The following is a 12,052-nucleotide window of genomic DNA, read 5'->3' as shown; positions in this document are numbered from 1 at the left end:
GAGGAGAAAAGCTATGCAAGTGACAGATCTTTTTGGAACATCTCTGCTTTCTTTAGGAGACTTATTTCCCACATGTTTGGAGCCCACAGTGGGAGAGTCTCCCTAGAAATGCTGGGAGCAGATGTCCTTGATGTCAATTATTCCATTGAGCTACATCTTGGCTTGTGACGCATAGCACAAAAACATATTTCCTAAGGATGGTCCACCATAGACTAGCTCCATGGGCAATTACTGTGTGTTAACCTAAAGAAATTGGTTCTGGGGTCAGATAAATTCAGAAAAAGCTACCTGAGCCAAAAACCAAGAGGTTTCCTTTTTCCAGGACTTCTCAGAGCTTTTAATAAAGTGATGTGTGCTGTGAATCACCAAGGGAAATACGATATGTGTTTTACAGCAGATCATGGTTTGTGTGTGTGTGGGGGGGGGGAAGATGGGATTAATATTCCACAGAAATTATTTTATTAAAAAAGTCTCATAGAGAGGGTCACAGAGTAACTTTGGGATGGTGAACTAATTTTCTACGCTGGCTCTAGACAAATAAACTAAAAAAATGATTTTCTCTTTCAAAATATCTGTAAAGAGAAAACACGTATATATAAAGATTAGAAAAAAGAGCATTGATTTAGAGTTTATGACTAAATGATCTGAAAATGAAACCTGTGAAGCTTAAAACTGAATATAGTAATCCAATCTAGGTCTGTGAACTAACAGGTGATATTAGATGACCAGTATGTAAACTCATTCACTCAAAATGGTTATCCTCATTAACCTCAGCAAAGAAATAGCATTTCGTTCAAGGCACTCTCATGACTACACTTAACATAAAAACACTTAACTCTTCAAGTTAAGAGAATAGTGTAATACTTTAAAATCAGTCCTTCAAGATGAAGCTATTACCAGAGAACAATACAGTAATCAGTAAGAGGAGGTAATTCCGTCTCCATGACCATGTTGTCAAAATAACTATTCTTGCCATGTGAAGCCTTTTTTTCTTATCTTCTGTGAAAAGACATTGCTTCCTATTTCCAATTCTATTTAAAAATGATAGCGCAGTACAAGCCAATTGTTTAACTGCCTTCAGAGACCCATCTGAGTCCAACCATAATGTGCCATGTGTTCGCTGAGCATTTTTCTTTTATTTATGTATTCATTTATTTACTTATTTAAGATTTTTAAGTCATCTCTACACCCAATGTGGGGCTCGAACTCACAACCCCGAGATCAAGAGTTGTATACTTTTCTGATTGAGCCAGCCAGGCACCGCTATCTGCACATTTTTAAAGTGGGTATTGCAAACCTAACATACCCTTAAAATGGAGATAAAATCCTCCTTGAAGAGCAAGTAAAAAATATTCCAACATAATATATTATATTAAATCACTTGACACGATTTTTTAATTACATGCTTTATGCATTCTCCATTAGTAAGCAGAGGAAATACACAACTACTTATTTTCTATTGCCTCCAAAGGTTAGCTGTATGGACTCTAGGGACTCTAAGCTTTCTATTCCCAGGAAATCATGGAAAAGTCAAGTTTCTGTTCAACAGAAATCACATTAACCTATACTTACTCTCATGTCAACTTCTTTGGCAAACCTACATAGAACTGTGTGGACTGGGGAGGAACGCTAATAAGAGTTTTCGGATGGGTGAACCTCCAGTTAACAATGTAAAAGCCTTACCTGCTACATATAACAGGTGGAGGGAGGATCTGAGGAGACAGGTCAGGGGCACTCTGAGTATAAGTTAATGCCCTGTGAGAACCCAAGCCCAGCCTGGCTGTTGTGTTGGCAGATTCTGGAAACCGCACCGCAGAAATTTTGCTGACTGGGCTGCTGGCAGGAGTCCCTTGGGGAGGTGAGGAACAGGGCGATGAAAGAGGTGAAATTTTAGCTAGGGCACCTAGAAAGAAAAAGAGTCTTTAAATCCCGAAATCAAAAATTTTTTTTGAAATTAAAAATCGCAACTCTTAAACTCCACCTCAGACCCCCAGTGACTCCACCAGGATCACGTGAGCACTCAGACTGGGGAGCTGGCCCTCTCTGCCCCCATCTGGAGACAAGGTATACAGTGGGGTGTCTCCATCGTGTGAAAGGCAAAGAATGAATCATCATTAAAAAATCAGTGGCAATGTTGGCAAATCCAGTTGAAGCCTTGGTGTCCTGGAATAACTTCAGGACAGAAGGATATTATTTTCTCCTCCCATTTTTGTTTCTTCTTGTCATTCTGACCTAATGATAATAATTAAAATTTCTTCATGTGTTTGTCTTCTCCTAGGTTGTAAAATTTTTAGCAGTCACAGGATCTGCTATTGTTTTAAACATTAACTTATCTAGAGCCGACTTTGGCAGGTTATCTGATGCTTAAAATACATAAAGAAGACAGATTTTTTTGAGAGGCAATTAACTTTATTAGCCATCGACATTTTCAGTAAAACTACCTTATTTGTGTGGAACAGGACTCTGATCAGAGTCATTTCCGAAGAAAACATTTAAAAACCTAAGACGATCCGTCTCAGATTAAACAATAGGCCTCAAGCCCAAATTTTAAGTGTTGGTAACTGTGCCAAACTGTGTTTACTCTCAATTGTGACAATTTTACAGAAAACTGGCTTAGATTTCAAAGTGCCGATACTTGAGTACAAGGACGTGATCTTTTGAAGTTCCACTCTCCCAAACACACAAGGCAGCCCGCCTTAAAACTGAGGAGAGCACTATCTTCGGAACAGCCATCTGCTCACAGTTTTTCAGCACTGCGGGGCCCAACAACCTACTGTAAGGCAAATGTAATGAAATCATTCGTTGTTTTCTGTTTCTCACCGCTCGGGGGAAACGCACAGCCAGCAGCTCTCCCATCACCAGAGGATACGTGTGGGGAACAGGCAGCTGGCTGAGTTTGCTTCCAACGTCCAGTTCTCTCACAAGTTTTATTTGTGACACCCAAAGATTTTCTGGTCCACTGAAAGGAATATGAAGCTTGCTGAAGGGCTTTTGCAATTTTTACATTTCTTGCTGACACCATTCTTTCTTTTGTTTTGTTGCACCAGATGAGAAACCCTGCTCTTCCTTTGATAAGTCTGGAGGTTGTCGGCCCTCCTATTCCTTTTTGCTCAATATGTATATTGTTGATTCCCGATGGAAAGACCAATCCCTTGCCTTCACTGGTAAAGGAAACGACTCAGACGCAGAGAGGTTAAAGAATCTTCCCAGGGTCACAGCGCTAATAAGTGGGAGAATATGGAGTGAGCCCAGCTGTTCTTAGTGAAAGTTGTTTTAGGCCATACTGCTCTCAGAGACTGTCCAAGGAAGAAGAGAAGTCTATCATCTGCTAGGCAGCATTTGCATTGCACTTTATAATGACACAACTAACGGTTTTTACAAAAAATTTCTATTTCTATTGAAAAGATTTAGCTCTTTTACCAAAGATACTGACAAACCTGCATAGTACATAATGTCCTAAACACCCCCCCCCAAAAAAAAACCCAAGAAACAAAACAAACAAACAAAATCCCACTAAATTCTTAACTCAGAGTTTCCCAAAGAACCTATCATTGTGTGCAACAAAGTGGGTTACAGGTGTCCTGTGAAGTACTAATGGTTATAACTTCTTTTGAATAAAGATTTTATTTGGAAGCTTCAGAATAAATTTAATTTTTAATATTATTTCTAATATTTTATGATGAGATTTTATAATTTTACAAAATGAAGGAAATAAAATTTTCATCGAGCTCTAAATCCCTTCCCACTTCTCCACTGCCCTGTAACATTATTGTATTCACACATATTATTTCACAAATAACACAACATGCTCTGATGGGAAAAGGTTGGAAAGGGCTAGTTTAATTCAGACTGTTTGTGAGATTATGGCCAACTGCATTTTCAGATACTCTTAGGAAAGCAGAATAAACATTAAGGAGTAGGCCGGGTGTGGGATGTGGTATAAAGAAAGTATCTGCACAGAGTAATGATCTGTTTGTTAACAAACACTGACTGTGTGCCCCTTCCAGAGACTAAGGACGCTGTAGTGAAGAACAACCACACATTCCCTGAAATCATGGAGCTTCAACTCTCTTGGAGGAGTCAGAAATCTTAAAAAGAGGTGTAAGAGGAGGAAAAGGAAGAAAAAAGAGAAAGAAGAAGAAGAAGAAAGGATAAAAAGAAAGATGTCCAGCGGAATATACCTGAGCCTTCAGAAGGGATGAGTACCCACCATTTGCATGGACCTGGATGGAACTGGAAGGGATTATGCTGAGTGAAGTAAGTCAGGCAGAGAAGGACAATTACCATACGGTGTCACTCAAACGTGGAACATAAGGAATAGTGCAGAGGGCCATAGGGGAAGGGAGGGAGAACTGAATGGGAAGATATCAGAAAGGGAGACAACCCATGAGAGACTCTGGACTCTGGGAGACAAACTGAGGGTTGTGGAAAGCGAGGTGGGTGGGGGGATGCAGTAACCAGGTGATGGGCATTAAGGAGGGCATGGGATGTGATGAGCACTGGGTGTTATATGCAATCAATGAAGTACTGAACACTACATCTGAAACTAAGGATGTACTATATGTTGGCTAATTGAATATAAAAATAAGAAAGAAAAGAAACCTAGGTAGTTATAAGTGATCTAAAGAAAAATAATGTAGAGAATATAGAACAGAGAAACAGAGAGGCTCTAGGAGTAAAATTTGAGCAGAGGCCTGGTGAAATAAGAAAGACATTTAGACAAGAATTGGGGGAAGCATGTTCCAGAAAGAGGGACCTACCTGGGGGGTGTCAGAGTGTTAGTCAGGAGGTCAGTGTGGGTGCAGCTTAGCAAAGGGGAAAGAGAGGGGCAGGGAATGTGGCCAGAGAAGCTGCTGGACAAGGCTGTAGAACGCTGATAGGCCAAGGCAAGACTTTAACTGTTGTTTATTTTGAAAAAGAAACTTCTGATAGGCATTGCTTTAGGCAATTCTTTAATTATTTTGATAGCTGACTGAATTTTTCAAAGTTTTCTACCACCTTTTTTTTTTTTTTTAAGATTTTATTTGTTTATTTGACAGAGATCACAAGTAGGCAGAGAGGCAGGCAGAGAGACAGAGGGGGAAGCAGGCTTCCTGCTGAGCAGAGAGCCTGATGTGGGGCTTGATCATGGGATCATGACCTGGGATCATGACCTGAGCCGAAGGCAGAGGCTTTAACCCACTGAGCCACCCAGGTGCCCCTCTACCACCTTTTTAACAGATCAAAACCTATGGGAACAGTACCTGTATCTGTTTTAACACAACATATTTTCTAAAGGCAACTTATTAGAGGAGTGATTTTTTTTTTCATTGCTAATTCTTCACAGCTGCCAGCTGATATTCTCAGAGAAAAGCAATTCACCCTTAAATACAAATTTAAAAATCCCTCAATGATTAGAGTTCTTGGAACTCATGGATTAACTAAATTTAAACAAATAGCAGACCTTAAGACTCCAAACTTAGTGCCTGGGATGAAAGTTAAAATAAACCTTGTAACGGAAGAAAAGCACTTTGCTTCTGTAGTACTGTTCGTCTACTATTTTGAACACTTTTAACAAGCGTGAGTGTTGGCAACAACTATGAAAAGAGGTGCTCTCAGTCACCAAGATGGCAACAAAGGATGTGCCCGGCTTCTCCCTCAGAAGAACAACGAACAACTACTCAAGAACAAGACATACGGAGAGAGTCCTGGAATGTGGGGGTGAGGCTGAAGCCCCTGCACCACAGAGACCAAGACCGACTGCATTAGAAGGGTAAGAGAAGAGACTGCAACTTGACCACACTCCTGTGCCCCCAGCCAGCACAACGCTGTGTGGGGAAGTCTCCCCTGAGCCTCTGGTTTCTCCAGCAGAAAGAGAGAACCCAAGAGGATAACCAGCATCCCCCTCACCCCCTGCAGAACTGTGGGTTGCTTTGTAGGAGCCTCTATTGTGATCTGTGCCATGGGGATTACAGGGACATCTGCAAGGCTCCACCACTGGGAATCTGACAGATGGATAAAGGGGTAGGGGCTTGCAACAACCAGGACACAGATCTTGGCAGATCAAGTTCATACCTGCAATGTCCAAATAGTAATCTCAACCAGAGAATTGCTCATCTGCAGAACCAAGCTGGAGGCACACACTGATCAGTGAACTTGGTCGGTACAGATCTGTGTGATTCAGATTCTTTTTTTTTTTTTTAAGATTTTATTTATTTTTTGACAGACAGAGATCACAAGTAGGCAGAGAAGCAGTCAGAGAGAGAGAGGAGGAAGCAGGCTCCCTGCTGAGCAGAGAGCCCGATGTGGGGTTCAATCCCAGGACCCTGGGATCTTGACCTGAGCCGAAGGCAGAGACTTTAACCCACTGAGCCACCCAGGCGCCCTGATGTGATTCAGATTCTTAAGCAAGGAGTTTCATCATCCCTATATGCCCATGCCCAGGCAAGGAGGTAAATCATAGCTTCACCCACTGCAGAGAGTGTCTCCCAGCTCCATGTGACCAAAAGGACTGGTGACAATTCCCAGAAGCAGTGAGGTCCAGGGGCCCTTGAGCCAAGTGGTGGGCGGCAGCATGGAACACCCCGGAACAAAGCCAGTACGGGGTGTGGAGTGTCCCCATGCTACGCACCGGCAGGGGATTCATTCATAGCTAAGGCTGAGGGTAGCTCCCAGCCCCTGTCAATTGGAGAACCTATTTGGGAAACTCAAAGTAGCTGGAGTGACCCCTTCTCCTCCCCAAGCAGGGAGCAGAGACAAAGCCCTGCCCAGAGCAGACTGTCTTCTAGCCCTAACTGACCAGCTCCCGGAAGCTGTGTGGTCTAGCAGCACTGGAGCTGAACGATGGGCAGGTGCAACTGATGACTTTCAGAACAAAGCCCCATTTGGTCCCAGAGCTTGGGATGGAGGACAGCTTGAATTAAGACAACGAACAACAAGCTCTGTTGGCTTTATGGCTGCTTCTCCTGCTGTGCTCAGGCAGGGAATCTAATTTGTAGCCCTGCTCATTACTGACACAACCTATAGTTTGACTGACCAGAGTACTGGGAAAGCTGCATCACCCATCAATAGCCTTTCATACAATGGCACATGAACAGAGAGCACAGCCTGCCGGTTCTCCCATCTTCAGAGCAAAACTGATGGCCTCAGAGAACCAGAGAATTCAATGCACACTCCAGCCTGATTCAGGTCCCCAAACAACAAGCTGCACAGGTCTTGGGTCCCTGCCAGAGCAGGGAAACGGATTCATAACCCTGCTATTACTGAACACAGTACCAGTCCTGACCATCTGGTAAGCCTGACCAGAGAATCAAGGTACTGCGGAGCCCACCCTACAGTTTCACTTGGGTAGGGAACCAAGCCAGCAGTCCCATCCAACTGTTCTCAGCCAGTGGCACATCTCCTCACTCCATCCTCAGAGTTCGAACATTTGCCTCATGCAAAAATAGACACAAGGATGGGCCCTACTGCCCAAGGACATTATCAGGAGGCATGCCCAGAAACAAACTGAGCTGACTGGGGAAGAACGGTCTCTGCAAAGTCTGGAAAAGAAACCTGGTTACTCAAATGCATAGATACCAACATAAGATATCAAAGATCACAAAAAATCAGGTAAGTATGATACCACTAGCTGGAACAACACATTTACAGACCAACCAGAAAGCAATGAACAAAAATGTCATGAGTAAGTCCCTACCTCTCAATAAATGCCTTAAATGTAAACAGATTAAAATCTCCAATTAAAAGACACAGAATGGCTGAGAGGATAAAAAAAAAAGAAGATCCAACAACGTGCTGTCTTAAAGAGACTCACTTTAGGGGCACCTGGGTGGCTCAGTGGGTTAAACCCTCTGCCTTCGGCTCAGGTCATGATCTCAGGGTCCTGGGATCGAGCCCACATTGGGCTCTCTGCTCAGAGGGAAGCCTGCTTCCCCCCCACCCCTGCCTGCCTCTCTGCCTACCTATGATCTCTGTCTGTCAAATAAATAAATTTTTAAAAATAAATAAATAAAGAAACTCACTTTAGCCTGAAAGACACAATAGACTGAAAGGGAAGAAAAAAGACATTTCAAGGAAATGTTAACCCAGAAAAAGCAGGAGTAGCAATACTTATATGAGACAAAATAGACTTTAAACTAAAAATGGTAAAAAGAACAAAGATTATCTATAATGAGAAAAGGCTCATTACAGCAAGAAAATATAACAATTATGAATATTTATGCACCCCACACTGGAGCGCCTACATACATAAAGCAAAAAACTAAAAGAGCTATAAGAAGAAATAAAAGGTAATGCAGTGATAGTTGGGGACTTAATTCCCCACTGTCCACAACAGACAGATCATCCAGAGAGAGAATCAATACGGACACAGCAAATTTGCACAACACTACAGAACAAACGGACCCAAGAGACATATACAGAATAGTCTACCCAACAACAGCAGAATACACATTCATCTCAAGCACACAGAGAACATTTTCTAGGACAGACCACGTGAGGCCACAAAACGAGTCTTGGCAAATTCAAGAAGACTGAAATCATACCAAATATCTTCTCTGACCACAAGGACACAAACCTAGAAATCAGTAACAAGAGGAAAACTGGAAAATTCACAAACACAGGACGATTAAACAATAGCTTCCCGAACAACCAATGGATCAAAGAAAAAAATGAGAAAGAAAATAAAAAAGTTTCTTAGGACAAAAGAAAACACAACATAACAGAAATTGTGGGCTACAGCAAAAGCAGTTCTGATGGGCAAGTTCACAGCACAAATGCCTACATTAAGAAAGATCCCAAATAAAAAAGTGAAATCTACATCTCAGGAACTAGATAAAGAACAAACTGAACTCAAAGTTAGCAAAATAAAGGAAATAATACAGAGCAGAAACAAATCAAGTAGAGAAAAGGAAAACTACAGAAAAGATTAATCAAACTAAGAGTTGGTTCTCTGAAAAGTTACACGGGTTTTGGTAATGATTTGTTGAACAGGACACCTCAAGGACAAGCAATACGATCAAAACATAAATAAGTGGAGCTAGAAACTAAAAAGCTTCTACACAGCAAAAGAAGCAATCAATGAAGTGAAAAGAGAAACTATGGAATGGGAAGAAAAATAAGAGGCTATATCCAAAATATATGAGGAAATCATATAACTCATTAGCAAACAACTCAATTAAGAAATGGGCATTTGAATAAACATTTTAGCGAAGAAGATATATGAAAGGTCAATGGGTACCTGAAAACATGCTCAACATCACTAGGCATCAGGGAAATGCAATTCAAACCACGATGAGATAATCACCCCATGCCTGTTAGAATGGCCACCATCAAAAAGACAAGAAAGAATTGCTGGCATAGATGTGGAGAAAAGGGAACTCTAGTGCACTGTTGATGAGAATGTAAACTGGTGTAGCCACTGTGGAAAACAGTATGGGGGATCCTTAAAAAATTAAAAATAGAACTTCCATAATATCCAGCAATTCTACTTCTGGAAATATATCTGAAGGAAATGAAAACATTAACTTAAAAAAAAAGTGCCACATATTCACTGCAGTATCATTTACAACAGCCAAGACATGGAAACAACCTAAGTGACCATCAAAGGATGACTAGATAAGTAAGTTGTTTTATATGCACACATAGATGTATATAACACACACATCTATATAATGAAATATCAGTCAGCCATAAAAAAGAAGGAAATTCTACCAATGGCAGCAACATGGATGGACCTTGAAGGCATATGCTAAGTGAAATAAGAGACAAACACTGTGTGTTCTCACTTATATGTAGAAGCTTTAAAACAAAAACAAACAGCAGACTCACAGAAAAACAGATCAGACTTGTGGTTACCAGAGGCAGGGGGTGGGAGGATAGGGAATCCGAGGAAAGGAATCAAAAGACACCAACTTTCAGTTATAAGATAAATAACAATTAGGGATATATGTCCAACATGGTGACTGTAGCTAACACTGTTGTACGATATACAGGAGATTTGTTAAGAGTGTAAACTGTGTGAGTTCCAATCACAAGAAGAACATTTTTTCTTTTTTCTTGTCTTTCTTTTCATTGTATCTATAACGAGGAGATGGATGTTGTTTCAACATATGGTGGTAATAATTTCACAATATATGTACATCAAACCATCTTGCGGTATACCTTAAACTTATATAGTGATGTATGTCAATCATTTCTCAATAAAACTGGGAGGGGGGTAGCAGGGATATTTTTATACTGTAGGTTAGAAGATAAAGGTCTAAGCATACAAATTCCCTTTCTCCCAAACCAAACTACTATTTCCTACACTGTACATGATCTTAAAGTTTTTAAATGAGAGGGGTGCCTGGGTGGCTCAGTGGGTTAAGCCTCTGCCTTCGGCTCAGGTCATGATCTCAGGGTCCTGGGATCCAGCCCCACAGCGGGCTTTCTGCTGAGCAGGGAGCCTGCTTCCCCCTATCTCTCTGCCTGCCTGTCTGCCTACTTGTGATCTCTCTTTCTCTCTCTCTCTCTCTGTGTCAAATAAATAAATAAAATCTTTAAAAAAGAAAAAAAGTTGTTAAGTGAGAAAGTGTTAGGAATGCTACAGAAAATGGGTACATTACGTTGTTAGTCTTCAAGTAGAAAGAGAGATGTAAGTGCTGAAAATAACCAAATACTCTTATTTCTAGAAAGGATACACTACAAATAAAATGATCTCAGAAGCAGGAAGAGGATATTCCAAGGAAATGGGAGAAATGCCCTTTTAGCAAGCCTTCAAGAACAAGTCGTATTCTAGGTTGTTTTAAATGTAATCATGTATAAAGTTAGAAGGATTAACTTTATTAGCTTTGGAGTCTCATCCAATTTCATGTTGCACATTCACACATTTACACATGCACATGTGGTGGGAGGATTCAAATAAATACGTATTCTCTCAATTTTATTTATCACTTTATATCCGAGTAATTTTAAGAGACTCAAGGAAAAAGACATAGCTTATGAAATATAAATCTTTGAATGACTCAAACTGCCCTAATGTAAAATACTTAAAATCAAAGCATTTAAAAATAAAAAAAATTTAAAATGTAACTTTAAAATTCTAAAATACCAAATCCTTTGAATAATTCAGTCTTTAATTCCTTGCTTCTGAGAGCATGAGAAAATGTGTCAAGACACTAGGAACTTTGGACAATTAAGGGGAGATGATAAACAATACTGGAAGAAAATTATTTAAGTGAATCCATCTGTTTTGTTCTGTAAAACTCTCTCAGCTTAATTTTAATTGAACAAGAAAGGAACCAGCATGTCTAATAAGTGCATGTCTCTTTTCTATGCCCTCAGTAAAATGGACAGCCCTAATATTTTTCCAAAACAGACAATGTATCTACGTATGCAAAAAGAAATGCAAAACATCCCCCATACGTACATGGTGCCATAATTTAAGTTCTCTCTCATTTCAAATTTTCTGCAGGAAAAACTCAGTCTAACTTCTAAGTGTAGAGAGATCTGTACTCACTGTAAGAGGACTGTAAGAATCTTATAAAAATTAAAAGAATCTGGGAAGGGTCTACAGCAAATGCTGTTAAGTGTGAACTGGAGGAATTTTAAAAGCAGAATGACAAAGGCAGCTCTGCATTCTCAGGGGCTCATAATAAAAGGGCAAGTTTTAAAAATGTAAATTATATTTAAATATCCTGGTTTTATGCTTTAATCAAAGGACTCCTATGTGATTTTACCCAATATTTTATATTTACAATTGCATAATAATTGGGTTTGTTTCAACGATTTCAATTAATGCTGATTGAACTAGAAGATACACTGTTTTACTTGACTTGTGCAAAGAACAGAGTTCATGAGCTCCTTCTGGAAACAGGCCATTTACCTCTCAATGTTTATTCTCCATGCTTGCACCCCCTTCCTCTTTTGCCTATCGATCGCTTCTTACTCGCCTCCTACAATTCCCTTCACACTTTATTTAGGTTCCGCTTCCTTATACTCTTTGCCACTTAAAGGGGCTTTCCCTGGCCCCCTTCCACATAGGCAGCACAGTGAACTCATCAGACATAGCACACTTACTTAGCCCAATCAACAT

General features: G+C 40.4%; 1 protein-coding gene across 1 annotated transcript in view; it reads right to left on the bottom strand.

Annotated features, from left to right (window-relative positions):
* Positions 1 to 12,052, bottom strand: part of PDE3A (phosphodiesterase 3A) — a gene marked incomplete at its 5' end in the record, with an annotated part of 316,673 nt that overhangs the window by 35,227 nt on the left and 269,394 nt on the right. Inside the window, one exon of the mRNA XM_080811034.1 lies at positions 1,684 to 1,903. Within this exon, the coding sequence (XP_080667160.1) occupies positions 1,684 to 1,903 (220 nt within the window). The remainder of the gene's footprint in view (positions 1 to 1,683; positions 1,904 to 12,052) is intronic.

Source organism: Martes martes (assembly GCF_963455335.1).
Source record: "Martes martes genome assembly, chromosome: 8".
NCBI lineage: Eukaryota > Metazoa > Chordata > Mammalia > Carnivora > Mustelidae > Martes > Martes martes.
This window is presented reverse-complemented; position numbering and strand designations above follow the sequence as displayed.